At 47.1% G+C, this 20,279-nt stretch overlaps 1 protein-coding gene across 15 annotated transcripts in view; it reads left to right on the top strand.

Annotated features, from left to right (window-relative positions):
* LOC145536639 (F-box-like/WD repeat-containing protein TBL1X) overlaps window positions 1–20,279 on the top strand; it is a 250,623-nt gene that overhangs the window by 178,914 nt on the left and 51,430 nt on the right. For all 15 annotated transcript variants that reach the window (XM_081566170.1, XM_081566176.1, XM_081566166.1 and 12 more), the window contains 2 exons: window positions 2,442–2,530; window positions 13,190–13,300. In XM_081566170.1, the coding sequence (XP_081422296.1) occupies window positions 13,243–13,300 (58 nt within the window). In that variant the 5' untranslated portion in view covers window positions 2,442–2,530; window positions 13,190–13,242. Of the gene's footprint in view, window positions 1–2,441; window positions 2,531–13,189; window positions 13,301–20,279 lie in introns of those variants that run through there.

Below are 20,279 nucleotides of genomic sequence, written 5' to 3'. Positions count from 1 at the left end.
AAAGTCTGTCCCATTAAAATACAGTTCCTGGGTGGTATTGGCATTTGGGGTCCTGATCTGTCTACTGTGTGAAAGACTGTGGTGTGAGTTGTAGATGCTTGATGCTATGCCAGTAGCTTCTTTCCTCCAGTTATGACAACCGAAAAATGTTTCCAGACATTGCCTAATATTCTAGAGTCGCCTGGTGCAGAGGACACAGCCTCCCCTGGTTGAAACCGCTGGTATCACTGTGGACATGCTGTGATGCTTCCATGTTTTTGTTAGGGGTTACTTGGCTTAGTCGGTAAAGAATCTGTCTGTAATGCAGGAGACCCAGGTTCGGTCCCTGAGTCGGGAAGATCCCCTGGAGAAGGGAATGGCAACCCACTGCAGTATTCTTGCCTGGAGAATTCCATGGACAGAGGAGCTTGGTGGGCTACAGTCCATGGGGTCACAAAGAATCGGACACGACTGAGGGACTCACACTGTCACTTTCGTTTTATATTTACCTTTGAGAATTAAGGAATATATTGCATTTGTTAAAATCATGTGCATGTCCCACAAATATTTTTCAGTCCCATGAATCCTTGCCAGCAGGATTTATGGATAGTGGTTCTCTTTGGTTGTTCATAATGGGAAAGTCAGGAAGAACAAGGTATTGGAAGGTCAGATTTCTCACTTAAACTTCATATTTTTAGCAGTAAACTAATTAATTTTGTCATGTTGCATAACCAGAATGTCATTAACCAAAGTCATATTTCACATGTTTTGTGTGTTTATAACACACAGATGATGTTAATTACTGTTATTGAATTTAACAACTTATATCAAAGATAACCTTCAATTTGTGAGTTACCATCTGTTTTGGACCAAAGAATAGCTTTTTGGTACTAAAGCTTTTTTTTTTTCTGAACAGCTTGTAATAAGAGCTGTTTATATATTAATTGCCTAATTGAATTATTATGGATTTTAATGTTTTAATTTTCAAGCAATTTGGGGCTTATGGTGGTGACATCTGCTCATATTTTGATAGTTGATGGTATTTAGCAATCTCATCAGAAGGCTATTTTGGGTTTACAACCCAGTCCTGAAAATAGTCATTTGCTGTCTGTGGCAGGTTACTCTCAGGAGTATTGTCCTATTTCATCTCTACTACGGAATTTATTTCATAATGAAATGCATTTGTATTTTATAAGAGAAGTTCGTGTTCCCTTGTCCCTGCTTCAGTCTAATGCCCTTAAATGTCTATTCAAACAACTGTAGAGTTTTGTTTAAATCTTATTTTCCTTCGGCGGTAGATTTTTTTCCGTTGTTCTGGTTACTACTTTTCAACTTACAGATCCTTATGATGTTTTAAAAATGTACTGTAATGAAACTTAACAGCCTATGAACCTACTTATAGAATCTTTTTAATCTCCTTTCTTTGAACAGTGTAACTATAAACATAACTCAATGGGAATAATTTCCTTAAAAACGTTTCAAGAGGTTCTGATTAATTCACTAATAAGAAACAGCTTCATTCATAGCCCCACTTCTGAATTTGAATTACATTAACCTGGCACCTTTTTATATCACTTAAGACCGTTGAACAAGAATTTACAGAAAATGGTAGTCATTTAATTTCCTTAGTTTTTGAGCTTGTAGATAATTTAAACCCTGTAGGAGCCTGAATTCACTCACAACCAGACGTTTTGTAAGGAAGAAGGTACATATCCTTAAATAGATGCTGGTTGACTGCTTTGTATTTATATTGACTGAAAAATTAAAATCAAATTTCTGATGTGAAGAATTATCTTGTGAGATATACCCCTGGCTTCTTCAGAAACCCGTGCAAATACAGAACTGCTCTGAAATGGAAATGTGGGAGAATAATAGCGGAAAACTTGAGACCTATTAGTCAGTGCTTCCTTTTGCTTTATTTTAGGAAGCCGAAAGAAGGGGGTAAAAGATTCTAATGTTTCCCTTTTGCACGAGCACGTAAATGAGTGAATATCTGCACACAAACATGCATGGCGTGGTTATTGTACCATTGGCCCAAACTCTGTTTATAAACTTTCTGTGAAGCATCTTTCTTCTCTCTTACGGTGTGTACAGTTTAATTTATTGATTATATATGATACACTCCCTAAAACAAAGATGTTTCAAGTGGGCATTCATTATCATTGAATGATACGAGAACACTTGTCTGAGCTCAAATCAATTTTATGTACTTTGAGCCTTTTTCCTTGTAAATCTCTGCATGTGCAATAATGCTGATGGCTGGTTTTAATTACTTCCTTTTGCATGTTGCAAATAAAACTGCATAGTTTGTGTTAAAGTTGAAGACAGGGTATGAAGCAGTAAAACGTGTTTGAGATGACAAAGGAAAAGAATAGGAGAGATCAAAGGTGAATAATTCCCAAAGAATTTTAAGGTTTATTTTGGTGTTTTTGTCTTTTTTTAATCTCCTTGTTTCTCACCAGGCAGGTCCCAGGAGACACTTGGCGGTCCCTATGATCGGGTGCTGGGGAGCCCACTGCTGCAGAGGTCTACACATGAAGTCACCCTAAAGGTACACCCCTTCCTTTGATCTTTGTTCTCTACCTGAAATTTGTTTCAAACAGAACTGCATTTTGCCAAAACTGAACACCGTCTGTTTTAAAATGATCTCTTTAGAAGGAGTCTGAGGTCTTTCTTCTTGCTGAAGTTCAAGGTAATTGTTGTTTAATCGCTGAGTCATGTTTGACTCTTTGCGACCCCGTGGACTGTAGCCCACCAGGCTCCTCTGTCCATGGGATTCTCTAGGCAAGAATACTGGAGTGGGTTGCCATTTCCTTCTCCATGAAGGTAATAGACAAAGCATTATTAAATAATGATGTGCTACTTAGTTGATTCTTTAAGGTGAATTGGGCTCTTTTGCCTTCTAAGAATTTTGGAAAATTCTTAAAGAGATGGGAATACCAGACAACCTTACCTGCCTCCTGAGAAACCTGTATGCAGGTCAAGAAGCAGACAGTTAGAACCGGACATGGAACAACGGACTGGTTCCAAACTGGGAAAGGAGTACCTCAAGGCTGTATATTGTTACCCTGCTTATTTAGCTTATATGCAGAGTACATCTTGCGAAATGCCCAGCTGGATGAAGCACAAGCTGGAATCAAGGTTGCCATGAGAAATATCAATAACCTCAGATATGCAGATGATACCATCCTTATGGCAGAAAGTGAAGAAGAACTAAAGAGCCTCTTGATGAAAGTGAGAGAGGAGAGTGAAAAAGTTGGCTTAAAGCTCAACATTCAGAAAACTAACCAAATGTCATCCGGTCCCATCACTTCATGTCAAGTAGATGGGGAAACAGTGAGAGACTTTATTTCCTTGGGCTCCAAAATCACTGCAGATGGTAACTGCAGCCATGAAATTAAAAGAGGCTTACTCCTTGGAAGAAAAGCTATGACCAACCTAGACAGCATATTAAAAAGCAGGGACATTACTTTGCCAACAAAGGTCCGTCTAGTCAAAGTTGTGGTATTTCCAGTGATCATGTATGGATTTGAGAGTTGGACCATAAAGAAAGCTGAGTGCCAAAGAATGGATGCTTTGGAACTGTGGTGTTAAAGAAGACTCTTGAGAGTCCCTTAGACTGCAAGGAGATCAAACCAGTCCATCCTAAAAGAAATCATTTCTGAATATTCATTGGAAGGACTGATGCTGAAGCTGAAACTCCAATCCTTTGGCCACCTGATGAGAAGAACTGACTCATTGGGAAAGACCCTGATGCTGGGAAAGATTGAGGGCAGGAGGAGAAGGGGACGACAGAGGATGAGATGGCTGGGTGGCATCACCGACTCAATGGACATGAGTTTGAGCAAGCTCCAGGAGTTGATGATGGACAGGGAAGCCTGGCGGGCTGCAGTCTGTGGGGTTGCAAAGAGTCGGATGTGACTGTACTGAACTGAAGATGAAGCTGAGTACTGAACCAGCTATTTTAAACTTTTCTGGGTCTTACCAGGAGCAGATGACACCTTTTAAATTAAATCAATCCCTCTCGTCAGCATTATGAATTAAAATTAAGCTGCAAAATTGATTATAATGGAGGGCATGAGTCTGTATCTTATTTGGCTCCTGTATCGTAATTCTTTGCTTTATTAGTTTCTTAATATAATTTGTGTCTATCTGCAAATTGATTTCCTACTTAACCTTGAGGGTTATTAGAAAAACATGTAGCTTATTATCGATAGATCTAGTGAGGTGATAACGTGTACTCAGAGGAGCAAACCGAACAATCACATAGACGTCAAGAGTGGAAACCCAGGGAGTTCCTTGTTGGTTCCAGTGGTTAGGACTCTGCCCTTTCCATTACAGGAGGCATGGATTCCATCCCTGGTCAGGGAACTAGGATCCCGAAAGCCTTGTGGCCAAAAAAAAAAAAAAAAACAAAACGTTGAAGAGTTGAAGCCCACGTCTCAACCTAAAGCTGATGGTTCCCCGCTCCACCCTCTGTCAAGAAGAAGCACTGTTAATATTTTGGAAGATGGGGTTTTAGGGTTTGATTTTATCCTTTACGTTTTGTGTTTTCTGGTTCTTTAATTGTTTAAATGAAAAAAAAAGCGATAGAAGTTTTGTTATTTTAAAAACATAAAAGATGGACATTTTGGGGAAGATTTTTTGCTATACTGCTTTAAAAAGAACCAATCAGAACTAAAATGTTAGGCCCAAATTTAACCACAGGAACAATCTCAGGAGGTATTTTTGTTTAAGACCAAACATGTAGCAAGGTAAATATATACCATTGGCCCTTGACTGAGGTCATCTGCACCGGTTTGAACTGTGCTGGTCCACTAATACGTGGAATTTTTTTTTTTTTTTTGCGGTAAATACCTACTGCTATACACAGTCCATGAGTGGATCCACAGATGAGGAACCATGGATGTGGAAGGCCCACTGTAGTTACAAGTGGATTTTCAGCTGTGTGGGATTTTCACCCCAAACTCCATGTCGTTCGAGGGCCCGCTGTATTAGAAGTTCAGTATTTTACTTAAATATCTGGAAGGGGTAGTTTGTTTTTTTAAAAAATGAAAAATTAGAAAAGGTTAATTGAGCCTGTGACGTGGGATGTTCAGGTTGCAGCGTGAATCTTTTAATGGCCAAAGAATATTCCATTGTATGGATGTACCACCAAGCTGCATTTATCCATTCATCAGCTGATGGACATTTGAGTTGCGTTTACTTTTATTGAGTTGTTCAGAATAGCGCTGCCGTGAACATTCGTGTGCAAATCGTATTTGGGTGTGTACCTTCATTGTCTCCTGGGTATATGCCTGAGAGGAGAATTGCTCGGTCATATGGTAGCTCTGTTTAACATTTGGAAGAATCGTCCCAACTTTTCCAAAGTGGCTGCACCATCAGGCAGTATTTTTAAGACGCAATTGAATCATATTTTAAATGTCAGAGGGAAGAAGGGAGAGAGGAGACCTGTTGCTCACCAGTGTCTTGATTGAGTCTGAATTCAGTATTCAGGGAACACATAAGCTTTGAGTGAATTGACGTGAGCACACATTGACTTCCTGCTGTGAGTTGGGCGTTGGTGTTTAGCTTCATAGACGACTCTGGAAATTTGTGTAGCCTTTGATGATTCCATGTGCGATCACGACGTACAGATGTTCGTTTGGGATTATGCTGGGGAATGGCATTGCTGCTCACATACCACAGTTCCCATGGCGCCTCCCTGACCATGAGCTTGGGAGTCATCTGTAAATCACAGCCCTTTCTCTCTGCGCTTGGTGCTGTGCGTCGGAAAGGGAGGGCTCATGTCTGTTCCTGTTGTTGTTAAGTCGCCAAGTTGTGTGCGACTCTGCAATCCCATGGACTGCAGCACACCAGGCCTCCCTGTCCGTCACCATCTCCTGAGTTTGCTCAAACTCATGTCCATCGAGTCGGTGATGCCATCCAGCCATCTCATCCTCTGTCCTTCCCTTCTCCTCCTGCCTTCAATCTTTCCCAGCATCAGTGTCTTTTCCAATGAGTCAGCTCTTCGCATCAGGTGGCCAAAGTATTGGAGTTTCAGCTTCAACATCAGTCCTTCCAATGAATATTCAGGACCAATTTCCTTTAGGATGGACTGGTTGGATCTCCTTGCAGTGCAAGGGACTCTCAAGAGTCTTCACCAGCCCCATTTAGAAAGCATCGGTTCTCTGGTGCTCGGCCTTCTTGATGGTCTGACTCTCCCATTCGTACAGGACTACTGGAAAAACCATAACTTTGACCAGACGGACCTTTGTCTGTTCCCGTTTGACTTAGCCTAGTTTCAGCAGGTCCCTCCTCGGAAAGCGACGGACACACAGCAGATGATGCCCGTGGTGTCTTCTTGGCTCTTCGGTGCAGAGTGACCAGTGGGTTATCCACGAGGAACGTCCACATTCTTGGGGCATCACCCTTCAGGTTCCCAGACAGGAAGATTTTCGGCCAGAAATCGACAAGGCGGGCATGCTCTAATGTAGAGAGGAGAGAATCTTCGGGAGGGTGAGGTTGCCAGAGAGTAGATGTTGATAGTTGATGCTTTGTGGGCCCTGGGATCGCTGTTGCTTTCTTCTCTCTTTGTCCTGTGAGAGCCGCTACCGATCATACACAGGTGAATGAGTGTGGCTGAGTGACGGTAATACTTCGCCGATGGGCACTGGAATCCAAATGTCATCGCAATTTCATGAGTGGCAAAATAGGATTGTTTTGATTTTCCTTGCAACCATTTAGAAACGGAGATGCCACGGATAGCTCCTAAGCCTTACGGAAGGTGGCCGACGTGTGAATCTGCCTGTGGGCTGCAGTGCGCCAGCTGGACCTCAAGAAAGACACCTGTTTTATTTCTCTGTCTTCAAACTGTGACCTTTGAGTTGAAGGGCCTCTGATGTGCAGCTCTGCGAGGTCCATGGCATGCTTAAGAAAGCATCCACCTTGTGGTTTTCCCTGGTGGCTCAGATGGTAAAAAATCCAACTGCAGGGCAGGAGACGTGGGTTTAATCCCTGGGTCAGGAAGATCCCCTTGGAGGAGGGCATAGCAACCCACTCCAGTATCCTTGCCTGGAGAATCCCCATGGACAGAGGAGCCTGGCGGGCTACAGTCCATGGGGTTGCAAAGAGTTATGGCTCCTCTGTCCGAGGGATTCTCCAGGCAAGAACACTGGAGTGGGTCGCCATCCTCGTTTAAATCTGAAGCATCAAAATATCCTCTTGTTGTTGTTCTGCTGCTCAGCCGTGTCCGACTCTTTGCGACCCCGTGGACCGCAGCACGCCAGGTTTCCCTGTCCTTCACTGTTTCCCTGAGTTTGCTCACGTCCGTTGAGTCAGCGATGCCATCCAACTATCTCAGCCTCTGTCGCCCCCTTCTCCTGCCCTCAATATCTCCCTATTTTAACACCAAGGTTTTTTTGAAATGCAGGTCGACTCAGAGGGCAGAGCATCGCCTGCCTTTACATTTATAGAGAAAGCCACAGGGTTTTGTTTTGGTTTTTTGTTTTTTTCAAAACTCTGGAGACCACGTTATAGGAGTGGATGACCTCACTTAGGACTCCACCTACCACAGAAACGGGAATCATCCAGGCCAAGATAAATCTTGCATATGTGGCTGAAAATCAGTGTCTGAGCACTTTCGTAACCAGCCTGTGTACATTCTTGTGATTTGTCAGAGGGCCTAGTGCAGAGACTCTCATTCCAGCCTCTTGGTCTCAGAGATAATTAAAGTCTGTAAATTAATTTACAGATTAATCAGAAGCCTTAGCTTGCAGACCCACGTCCTCCAGCAAAGAAGGGAAAGTGCATTTTTACGTTGAAGCTCTCCGTATCTTCCGAGGCCCTTTGCTGCGAAAGCCTGGGCACCTGAACTTGAATTTCACTGCGTGGACAGAAGACTGTAAAATGAAACTGTGCTGTTCGACTTAATGTGTGTGTGTCTGTCTCTCTGCGATGCAGACCTTACTTAGCAGTGGCTTGCTGTCATCGGGGTGAACTTTTTTAGGAAGGTTTCCTTCTGGACCTGCCTCCCAATCGGGCAGAGAAGTGTGGGGTGGGCAGGGTTTGTGGCTCAGAGGGTTCGAGACGAGGACCCATGGCCACTAGGGAGAGGCACACGTGGTCTTGGCCGCACGTCTGGGCCAGGACGCCCCGTCTTCTCACGTCTGCAAGCCTCGTGCCTGTGCGCACGGGGTCGGAACGAAGCCCACCAACCAGCCACTAATGAATCCGGGCGAGCAAATAGGCACAGAAAGGCCCCTTTCTGAAGGCCTCACCCTGGGGATGCTTTCTGATTTCTGTGAAGCACGTCATTATTTTTCTACCCCGAGGAGGCTCCCTCCTCCCTGCTGTCTCAACCCTGCCAATTTCTTTCCTCCTTAGCTGGGTTGTTCTCATACTGATTTCTGAAGACGCTGCCAGATTTTAATTACATCCTAATGAGTGTGACCAGTTCACGTTCGTAGGAGGAAATTTGGAGAACACTGAAAAGGCATGCATGCGTACACGGATTTAAGTCCACCATGATCCCGGCCCTGGAGAAACCGGTGTATTTCATTTTACTGTTTATATTTTAGAGGGTATCTTTTATTTGTGCGTGTGTGTATATGTGTGTGGTTTCTGTGGTTTAGTTGCTAAGCCATGTCCGACTCTTGGCAACCCCATGGACTGTACCCCCAACCAGGGTTCTCTCTCCATGGGATTCTCCAGGCAAGAATACTGGAGTGGATTGCCATTTCTTTCTCCAGGGGATCTTCCCCACCCAGAGATCGAACCCGGGTCTCCTGCATTGCAGGCAGATTGCTTACCCACTGAGCTACCAGGGAGGCCTTGTCCTAAGTTATAAAATGAAACTTAGCAACACGCGCATTCTGTTTGAAGCCTCCTTTTTTTCCCACATAGCACTGTATCGTGGACATCATCCCCAGTCATGAAAATCCTTCTGACGACTGCAATCTTATTACGTTCATTCTCTTATTTAAAAAGGTGGCGCTAGTGGTTAAGAACCCGCCTGCCAATGCAGGAGACGTCAGAGACGTGGTTTCAGTCCCTGGGTTGGGAAGATCCCCTGGAGGAGAACAGGGCCACCCACTCCAGTGTTCTTGCCTGGAGAAGCCTATGGACAGAGGAGCCTGGCGGGCTAAGGTCTGCAGGGTTGCAAAGAGTCAGACACGACTGAAGCAAGTTAGCACACAACGCGTATCACTGCTGGACATGTGAACTCTGGTGAGGAAATAATAGTTCTTTTATTATGTTTATAATTTTGGACTATTTGGCTGCCAAGTAAATAAATATAACTATTAAATTAGTGAAAAATCTTACCTTTGGGGGTACTATTTTTCTTACTATAGAATAATATGCATGCAAATACTCTTTAGTAAAATGAAGATAAGTCTATGGGGGAAGAAAAGGTGAAACCACTGTTGATATTTTCTTGTTCTCTGTCAAATCTATTCTGTGTATATATTCTGCAATAACTAAAGTCCAACTATAAATTCCATAATTTATTGAGTCATATTCATTACTGTCATTGGACAACAAAAAAGTTTGCAGTAGTTTTTCAGCAGTTATGTGACGGCTTCGTTTCAGTTAATGCAAGTAGAACAGGTGTGCAACGTGATGAAACAGGCTTGCTTCCTCTCCACCTTAGTCTCCAGCAGTGTGTACAAAAGGATTTATATGTAAATGTTGATGCATACATTAAACTTCTCGTCTCATAACTGGCCACTGGGAAACACAGTTTCCATTTGAAAAAAAAGAGCAATGTTATGGACTTCCCTGGTGGCTCAGTCGGTAAAGAATCCACCTGCAGTGCAGGAGACCCAGGTTCAATCTCTGAGTTGGGAAGATCCCCTGGAGGACGAAATGGCAACCCACTCCAGTATTTTTGCCTGGAGAATCCCGTGGACAGAGAATCCTGGCGGGCTACATTCCATGGGGTCACATAGAGTCGGACGCGACTGATCGGCTAAACCACCCCCAGTGTGATGGAGAAGGGAAGCCAGGAGGTGAGACCTACTGCGTTGCAGTCAGCAGAGAATTTGTGAAAGCGCCTTGCTGCAAAGAGGTCATTTATGGCAGATTTTCCAGCAGCTCTGGCTCTGCACCCTCACTCCACGCAGAATCAAGTCCCAGAGCCCTGGGCCTCGTCCAGAAGATCACTTTATGCAATGCATTCTTCCAGCGTCCAGGCCAGCAGACTCATAGCAGAGACAAGACCTCAGACCGACTTTTTCTTCCATCCCTGGAGAACCACGGAAGGGGCTGCATGAAAGGATTTTAAGAGACCGCATCCTAACGGCACAGATTGCTAAGAGAGCAACTTCTGCCACGAATGATATCACGCTGAACACCACGCTCCCCACCCCGGAGTCACTGTGTGCTTGTTCCATCACCGTTTCCCAACCCGGCTCGCCGCCCATGGGCAGGGAACTCACTCGCCCTTTGACTTCATCTCCCAGAGCCGGCGCTCAAGTGGCTCTGTGGTCATTACATCCTCTAAGATCATCAGAGAGCAGTTCAGATTTTGTTGTTTGGGGAGCAGTCCTGTCCCTTCCCGGAGCATGAGAGCATATTAAATACTGTACACGCGATACAGCCAAACCCTTAGACACCATTTCCCGCTCTCTCTGTGTTTTATAAAATTTCCTCTATTGTTTGGTATTGAGGTGCAGCCGATTAACAGCATTGCGATAGTTTCCGGTGGACAGTAAAGGGACTCAGCCGTACATTAAATGTATCCCTTCTCCCCCAAACTCCCCTCACATCCAGGCTGCCACATGACATTGAGCAGAGTTCCCTGAGCTGGACAGTAGGTCCTTGCTGGTTCTCCATGTTACACACAGCAGTGTGTCCATGTCCATCCCAAACTCCCTGACTATCCCTTCCCCCATCCTTGCCCTTGGGAACCATAAGGTTATTACAGAGTGTTGAGCAGATTGCCTGTGGTGGACAGCAGGTCCTTGTTGGTAATCCATTTTAAGTATAACATCGTAGACACCACTTCTCTTGCAACTGAATTTTGAACTGTTTTGTGACCGTGGTTATTAAGAGTTTTTTGCCACCTTGAAATTAAGTTATTCAAAAAGAAAAATTCCATAAATCATCTTCCCTTCAGCTTCCTGATGGATTTCAGCCCCCAGTGATTATTTATGTTGGAATACTCATGTTAAGCAGGAAGACTCCAGATCTGTCATCAGCTCACACTGATTTTTTTTCTTCTTCTGAAACCAGAACAGGGAGGGAATGTGTGGTTTTAACCTCGCGGTAAAGATGGTCATTTTCTTCCTAACCAGGCACAACTGCAAAGACCTCAGATCTACCTAATGGGGGGTGCCTCCGATGAAAACTCTGGAGAAGGGAATGGCAACCCACTCCCGTATTCTTGCCTGGGAAATCCCATGGACAGAGGAGCCTGGAGGGCTACAGTCAGTCCATGGGGGTTGCAAAGAATTGGGTGCGACTGAGCACACACATGCATGAGTCAAAACTGGGTCAGGCGAGAAAATAAACACTATGTCACTAATCAAGAACCCATTTTTGTTGTTGTTTTTGGAGGCGTGTTCCTCTGGGAGAAGGGAGGTGGTCTCTCTGCTTTGAGGATGCTTGTGGGGGCGGCGGGGGGCGGCGTAGGATTAAGAGCCCTCCTGCATCTCTTTGGTGCTCGGGACCCTGGTCTGGAAGTGTGTGTAGTAGCATGTCATCCTCACCACCTTCCCGGCGGGGGGTGGGTAGCGGTTCTTAGCATTTGGCAGTTTGGCAGAGGTGAAAAAACTGAGCCCTGTGGTCCACAGCTCCATAGGGATGAAGGTATAATCAGCATCAGGCCTCCTGGCTCAGCCTCGAGCCCCCGCCCCCCCCCCCCCCGAATCCCACATTCTCTGTTCTCATCGGTGCCCTCAGGACGTGATTCCCCTTACCTCCAGCTGATAAGTCTTTGGAGGTCCAAACCATCGCCCTGGGGTTCCCCTAACTTCATTGCAGCCAGCACAAGCATTTCTCTGGAGGAGAGCATGGCAACCCACTCCAGTATCCTTGCCTGGAGAATCCCAGGGACGGAGGAGCCTGGCGGGGCTGCACGTAGTCCATGGGGGTCGCAGAGAGTCGGACACCACTGAATCGACTCAGCACGCACAAGCGTTCTGAGCTCCGTAAGAATCCTGCTTGGCTGACAAAACAGGCCAGCTCTTGCTGTCCCAGAGTCTCCGGTCCGGGCGCACGGGGTGGTCTTCCTGCCCCTGGGTCTCGGGGAGCGTTTGGTCCATCCTTGAAGATGCCATGGTCTCGGCCAGTCCGCCGCAAATCGAACGCTGTGGGTTCACTCTGTGTCCGTAGGGTGGCTTGCTGACTCCCCACCTCTTAATAGAATTCACGTCACCATGTCAATGACTCAGCTCCTTGTTGATGTGTGTCTTGGGGCTACGTGCACCCTGTTGGTTCCATGATCTTCAGGTTCAGCACGGAACTTCGACAAGTGGAGGGTTGCTATGAGTCATCTCTGCTGCAGACCCACAGGTGTGACCGGGCCCACGTGGTCCCGCCACCTGGGGGTGTCAACAGGACTGCTGGGGTACCCCCGGTAATCTTCCTCATCTGTCCAGGGAAGGGCCGGCCAGTGCAACCAGCCACCGTCTGTCCTGGGGTTCCGTTGAAGCTCGGTACCAACCGCTGTGTGATGCTATTGCACATGGGATCTTCAGTGAATCAAGTCGCAGCGTTTGTTTTCATTTTCTGGTGCCCCTGATTTTGTCTCCGTTAATGTGGTTTATAGATGAGTCCATGCCAGCATTATAAAATGCATCAACTCATATTTTGGGGGAAACTTTTCACCTGTATGTTTATATGTTTAGATGATTATAAAAGCTTTATGTCACCAGGAAATACAGGGGAAAATTTTCACGTGTATGTGTATATGTTTAGATAATTATAAAAAGCTTTATATCAACAGAAAATACAGGGGAAATTTTTCACCTATATGTGTATATGTTTAGATAATTATAAAAACTTTATGTCACCAGGAAATACAGGGGAAATTTTTCACCTATATATGTATATGTTTAGATAATTATAAAAGCTTTATGTAACCAGAACACATGGCACAAAGCGGGCATTAGTTACCTCCTGAGTATTACATGTGTCAGTTGTTCTCCGAAAGAAACACGGTCGAGGAGGAACACGCAGGCAGTGTCTGAAACGTCTCTTCGCTTTCTCCTCTCGCCTTTTCCGACAGAGGGTGGTGGCCGCTGCTTCGTCAAGACCTCATCGCCGCGAGGTGAGGCTAAGATGAGCATCACCAGTGACGAGGTGAACTTCCTGGTGTACCGATATCTCCAGGAGTCAGGTAAGAAGCTGGCTTCCTGCCTGGAGGGGGAAAAAAAAAAGTCTTCTTCCAGTGCACCACCTGCAGGGCCAGCGACCACGGATGGAAAACCCGGGCTGTAGAAAAGAGAGAGCTGGGGACGCTCTTATTCAGAGGACTATAGGGAGGCGGAGAAGGGGCTGGGGTCGTCCTGCTCCTGGGATGGGGTGAGGGAACGTGTTCTTATTTCTGCCGACATTTCTGTTAACCTGAAAGCAGCCTGGAGTGAAGATCAAGTGAAGGGAAAGTGCAAGTCGCTCAGTCGTGTGTGACTCTTTGCGACCCTGTGGACTGTCCAGTCTGTGGGATTCTCCAGGCCAGAATGCTGGAGTGGGTGGCCTTTCCCTTCTCCAGGCAGCTGCTGCTGCTGCTGCTGCTGCTAAGTCGCTTCAGTCGTGTGCGACCCCACAGACGGCAGCCCACCAGGCTCCGCCGTCCCTGGGATTCTCCAGGCAAGAACACTGGAGTGGGTTGCCATTTCCCTCTCCAGTGCATGAAAGTGAAAAGTGAACAGGGATCGAACCCAGGTCTCTTAAATTGCAGGCAGATTCTTCACCGTGTTAAGCCACCAAGGAAGTACCTCTAATAAAGTCAAGTGTTAGTCACTCAGTCCTGTCTGAGTCTTTCTAACCCAAAGACCTATAGCCGACCAGACTCCTCTGTCCATGGGATTTTCCTGGCCAGAATACTGGAGTGGGTGGCCTTTGCCTTCTCCAGGGGGATCTTCCCAACACAGGGATTGAACCCAGGTCTCCCACACTGCGGGCGGATTCTTTACCAGCTGAGCCGCAGGGGAAGCCCATTAAGATCAAGAGCAGTTGTGATAGATGTGATGAGGGGTGGGGAGGATTTGGTGTTCTGGGTCCGCACCCTTGAGAGGGCATTTGTGGTCTGGTGTATACATATGGTGCATCTATATGGGGGTGGGTGGGTTGCTGTTCTTGGCCCCAACCATAGGGGAGAGTACTTATGGGCTGGCGTATACATATGGTATATATACATGGGGAGGTGGAGTGATTAGGTGTTCTCAGCCCCCACCATAGGGAAGGCATTTGTGGGCTGGTATATAAATGTGGGGTGTGTGTGTGTGTGTATGGGAGTTGGGTGATTGGCGTTCTTGGCACCCACCATAGGGACAGTATTTATGGACTGATGCATGCATATGGGCTTTCCTGGTGGCTCAGATGGTAAAGAATCTGCCTGCAATGCGGGAGACCTGGGTTCTATCCCTGGGTTGGGACGATCTCCTGGAGGAGGGCATGGCAACCCACTCTAGTATTCTGGCCTGGAGAATTCCATGGACTGTATAGTCCATGGGGTCGCAAAGAGTTGGGCACAACTGAGCAAATTTCACTTCACATACATATGGTGTATATATTTGGAGGTGGGGTGATTTCATGTTCTAGGCCTCCACCATAGGGTAGGCATTTGTGGGCTGGTGTATATGTATGGTATATGTATTATAGGGTGGAGTGATAGGGTGTTCCCAGCCCCCACCATAGGGAGGATATTTATGGACTGGTGTATACATGTGGTGTATATACATGGGGGGTGGGGTGATTTGAGTGTTCTCAGCCCCCACCATAGGGAGGGCATTTGTAGGCTGGTGTATACATATGGTATATATACATGGGGAGAAGGGTGATTGGGTGTTCTCAGTCCGCACCGTCGGGAGGGCATTTGTAGGCTGGTGTATACATATGGGAGTGGGGTGATTGGATGTTCTCAGCCCCCACCATAGGGAGGGCATTTGTAGGCTGGTGTATACATATGGTGTGTATCCATGGGGAGTAGGGTGATTGGGTGTTCTCAGTCTGCACCACAGGGAGGGCATTTGTGGGCTGGTGTATAAATGCAGTGTGGGTATATATATATATACATATATGGGGGTAGGGTGTTTGGTGTTCTTGGTCCCGACCACAGAGAGAGCATTTGTAGGCTGGTTACAGATCAGTGTACAGAACTGGTGTGGGGTAACTTGGTGGGGTGGCTTGAACAGAAATGCACCGCCCCAGCGCCGGGGAGGACAGCCGTCGGAAGCAGGGTGCCAGCTGGCTTGCTTTCTTCCCGCGACTTGTCTGCCTCCGGGGGGTCTGCTCCAGCCCGTCTGCCAGCTTCGGCTGGACCGTCTTTGTCACTCCTCGCTTCGTAGGCGCTTTGTCCCCGAGACCTGCCTTCACCTTCACGAGGCGTTCTCCCTGTGGGCATGTACCTCTCTGTCCGCGTTTGTCAGATTTCTCCTTTTCGTAAAGACGTGGTCACATTGGATTAGGAGGCTCACGGTGTTCCAGCACAACCTCGTCTTTAACGAATGACATCTGCCGGGACCCTCTTCCAAACGCCATCACATTCTGAGCCGGGTGGGACTCACATTCTGGGGTAGGACTACCAACCTCTACGCTTGCAGGGGACACAGTTCGAGCTATAGCAGTCGGTTCTGCGCATATTGAAGCTTTATTCCCTTTGTGTCACGTTTTATACAGTCTACAAATTGAATATTCAAGAAAGAAGCCAGTTCTCACATCCCACTTCCCCAGAGACACGTGCTATCATTGAGGGTGACCCAAGTGTGAGTCCCTGGGTCCAGACCCTTTCAGAATCAGCCCCGAAGGGTGAGATGGGCCAGTCTTGCAGGCAACCCAAATGGCTCGCTTCTCATTCTCGAACAAAAAAGATGAAATACGTGGGGCCTGCCACACATTATAAATCAACCTCTCCCCACAACAAGCCTGAGGTCTCTGTTTGTGCGGTCAACCCCAGCTAGCATTATTCATGAAAAGTACACCTTCTTTCTGCATATACATTTGACCATTTGGATTAGCTCTTGCCAGAACATTGTATTACAAAAAATGATGAGCAGAACAAAACATGTACCGCCTCATCCCCCGTCAATCAGGGAGGTCACGCCCACGGCTCTGATACCTTAAGCTTGGAAATTAACCACGAAATCTCTCACCTGGTGTCCAAATGTCCTCCCAGCACCGATCTCATAGATTCCCAGAGATGTCTGCAGATGAACGTTCCATGTACCAAACCCGGCCTCCCTGAAGACTTCCACCATTGAATTCAGAATTCTTTCTCTTTAGAAACACCTGCACAAAAATAGGCTGGAAAAGTGCGGTCCAAATGTGTAAACAATCTGAAGGTGAAATTGCCATCCCTCTGTTCGTGAACGTGAGGGTAAATAGAGACTTGTGAAAGAAAACTTTTGTGTAACCCAGAGAAAGGTTTCTCCCAGTGGCTGGTCCCTAGGGCCTCCCGGGGCAAGAGCGTTGCTGGCCTCTTTGAATAAACGCAGAAATGTCTATCCCTCCCCCTAGAAAAGTGAGACTTCCTTTTTTAGGATTTGTTTACATTTGTCTCAACATTTGTTGAGAAACTTTCTGTAACCAGGCGACTGAGAAAGGAGCCTTGGGAGACGCAATGTGTAGAATTCCATCAATGCCGATTGTGTGTGACATCTGCTGAGCTGCTCTCGTAATTTGTCAGGCCCTCGAGTAGAATCCCATAGATCAAGTGAGGAGTTACGAGATTACTGTGTGTTCCTCTGACGACTGTGTGCGTCCGGGAACTGCCTCTGGTACCCCCACGAGGACATACTCCAAAGAAGAAACGCCTAATGTTGTAAGCGTTCGTTGTGGGATTGTTTAACGTTTATCTCAAATCCTCACGCTTTTGGTTAGGTGGTGGTTTAGTTGCTCAGTCGTGTCCGACTTTTTGCAACCCCATGGGCTGTAGCCCACCAGGCTCCTCTGTCCATCAGATTTTCTGGGCAAGAATACTGGAGTGGGGAGACAGTCCCTTCTCCGGGGGAATCTTCCCAACCCAGGGATCGAACCCAGGCCTCCTGCATTGCAGGCAAATTCTTTACTGACTGAGCCACCAGAGTATTTACTAAGCAGCCATGAAGTGCAAAGAGTAGTTCTTGGCCTCATAATGTCTCCTTTCTGGCTGAAGAAAAGGAAGGGGGAGGAAGGGGAAGGAAAAGAGGGCAGGAAGGAGAAGAAAGGACTCTCCTGATCAAGTATCGGTACTCTCTCTCCTTTCGCAGCATCAAACCCATTATCCATAAATTCTACCACGATAGGCGACTCACTCAACTCCTCCCAGCGTGGCTTCTCCACTAGGGGGTTGAAAGTCCCACTGCCAAGTCTTCAGTCGTTGTCACCCCCCGCAGGCTGTGTGTGTAGAAGGTGGGTGTGCAGGAGAGAGGCAGACGGTGGGTGGGGAGGACCCTGCAGGGAGGCAGACCTCTGGATCTCTGGGGGGGGTGGTCTGCTGTTGGCTTAACAACCAGGCAGGGGGTAGACCCAAAATGTTCCACCCAGCCTCGAGGCACAAGTTCTCTGCCACCGCAGGGGCTGGGCTGATGCAGAGTTGCGCACCAGAACTAGTGAGGATGTTCGGGGCTGCAAGTAAGACAGTCCCCATCAGAACATTGTTTCCTCACCCACCCCACCCCACCAGATAGCTGGGAGGCTGGGTGTGGAAGCAACACTTTCCTGAAAGTGTTACGAGAAAATGCACATCACATCTCCGTAAACTCAGGAAAAACTATCTTGAAAAGGGGCTTTCTTTTCTGCTCTCAAGAGGCAGAATTCGCATCATCCAGGATTCTGCTCTGGCCTCCTCACTGCCGTGGATTCCACAGCCTCTAAGGCAGATGCCATTTCATGGCGTCACTGTTGTCTAAAGCAAGGGCTGTGCCCGTGGAAGGCGCTGTCTGGACGCTAGTGTTTGTGGTCGCTCCTCCTGGCAGCCAGATAAAGGAGATCGGTTGGTGAGCAGCCTTTTTTTTTTTGCATGAGTTGTGGCCGTCCGCTTTTGAGGGCTAAGAGTCCATCGGCCTTTGCCTTCTGGGTGTTAACCATGTGGTCACTTTTGTCATCCGGGTGATTTTTCAGAAGCAGATTGTGGCAGAACGTCTCTGCCACCCAGCCCGTAAGTTGGCTTCACGATCAGTGTCCAGCTTCTCCGTCCCTCCGCACCTTCATCTCTACCATCTTTTCTTTTTTTTTTACATAGAGTATGATTTTCACACCATAAAATTTACCCTTTTTTTAGAGTATAGATGTGCAGCATCTGCCAGATGTTCAGAGTGATTCAAACACCTGCATAGACAAGATATGGAATGGTTCCGCCACCCCCAAAAAGTCCCCCTTGACCCTTTGTAGTCCACCCCTCACCGCACTGCAGCTGCTGGTGACCTCCGGTCCGCTTCCTGCCACTAGAGTCTTGCCTCTGCAAGAATGACTGAGAAGTGAATCTCTGCAGCGTGTACCCTTGAGAGTCTGGCTTTTGTGACTGAATGCATCTGAGATTGGGTAACGCTGGTGCATACATCAGTAGTACTTCCTTTATATGCTGCTTCATATTCCATTTTCTATGGGCTTCCGCAGTGGTAAAGAACCCGCCTACCAGTGCAGGAGACTCGGGTTCGATCCCTGAGTCGGAAAGATCCCCTGCAGGAGGGCATGGCAACCCACTCCAGTACTCTTGCCTGGAGCATGCTGTGGCCAGAGGAGCCTGGCGGGCTACGGTCCATGGGGTCGCAAAGAGTTGGACATTACTTTGCCAACAAAGGTCCGTCTAGTTAAGGCCTTGGTTTTTCCAGTGGTCATGTAGGGATGTGAGAGCTGGACTATAAAGAAAGCTGAGTGCCGAAGAATTGATGGTTTTGAACTGTGGTGTTGGAGAAGACTCTTGAGAGTCCCTTGGACTGAAAGGAGATCCATCCAGTCCATCCTAAAGGAGATCAGTCCTGGGTGTTCATTGGAAGGACTGATGTTGAAGCTGAAATTCCAATCCTTTGGCCGCCTGATGGAAAGAACTGACTCGTTGGGAAAGACCCTGATGCTGGGAAAGATTGAAGGCAGGAGGAGAAGGGGACGACAGAGGATGAGATGGCTGGAGGGCATCACCGACTCGATGGACATGAGTTTGGGTAAACTCCGGGAGGTGCTGATGAACAGGGAAGCCTGGCGTGCTGCAGTCCAGGGGGTCGCAGAGTCAGACACGACTGAGTGACTGAACTGAACCGATGTGGTTAGTCCCTAAGTCATGTCCAACTCTCTGTGACCCCATGGCGTGTAGCCCACCAGCCTCTGCCCATGGGACTTCCCAGGCAAGAATACTGGAGTGCATTGCCATGCCCTTCTCCAGGGGATCTTCCCCACCCAGGGATGGAAGCCGCGTCCTCTCACTCCTGCATTGGCAGTCAGGTTCTTTACCATTGCGCTACCTGGGAAGGCAGAAGCTAAAACTCCACGTGCATTGATTTGCATGGGTATTCATGCAAATTCACTCAAGATATTCATGGCTTGGGGGAAGTTTTCCCCTACCTCTAGCATTGTGACCAACATCTGCACACCGTGAAAAACAGACAGAGCCCTAAATCAAACCCTCTCGACGATTGTGGTGGTAGCTTTGACAACGAACAAGAAACGAAAGTGAGAAATTGAGTTTCCCTAATGTTTTGTCGGGTGTTACCCGGCTACGTGTCCCCAGTGGCTGTCATTTGGAACGTTTCAGACAATAAAAAGCAGCCTTTCGTTGTGGCAGATGGCAGAAATTCATTTTGCATATATCAGAAATCAACACGATGGTGAATTTCTCCACTTATTGTGGGGACTTTAAAACATTCGAGCCTGGCGTGCTGCAGTCCATGGGGGTCTCAAGGAGTCGGGTACGACTTAGCGACTGAACAACGACAACAAAAAGACCTTTGAGGGACTTCCCTGGTGGTCCAGTGGCTAAGACTTCACCTCCCAATGCAGGGGTTCTGGGTTCGATCCCTGGTTGGGGAACTAAGATGCCGTGTGCCTCGAGGCCAAAAAACCAGAACATAGACCAGAAGCAACATGGTAACAAATTGAATAAAGACTCAAAAATTAAATAAACACCTTTGAATAAGATTGAAAACTCCTTATACAGTGAAAGATACTTCCTGCATTGTCATGAT

Source organism: Giraffa tippelskirchi, chromosome X (assembly GCF_054371585.1).
Source record: "Giraffa tippelskirchi isolate mGirTip1 chromosome X, T2T-mGirTip1v1.2.pri, whole genome shotgun sequence".
In the NCBI taxonomy this organism is placed as follows: Eukaryota; Metazoa; Chordata; class Mammalia; order Artiodactyla; family Giraffidae; genus Giraffa; species Giraffa tippelskirchi.
This window is presented reverse-complemented; position numbering and strand designations above follow the sequence as displayed.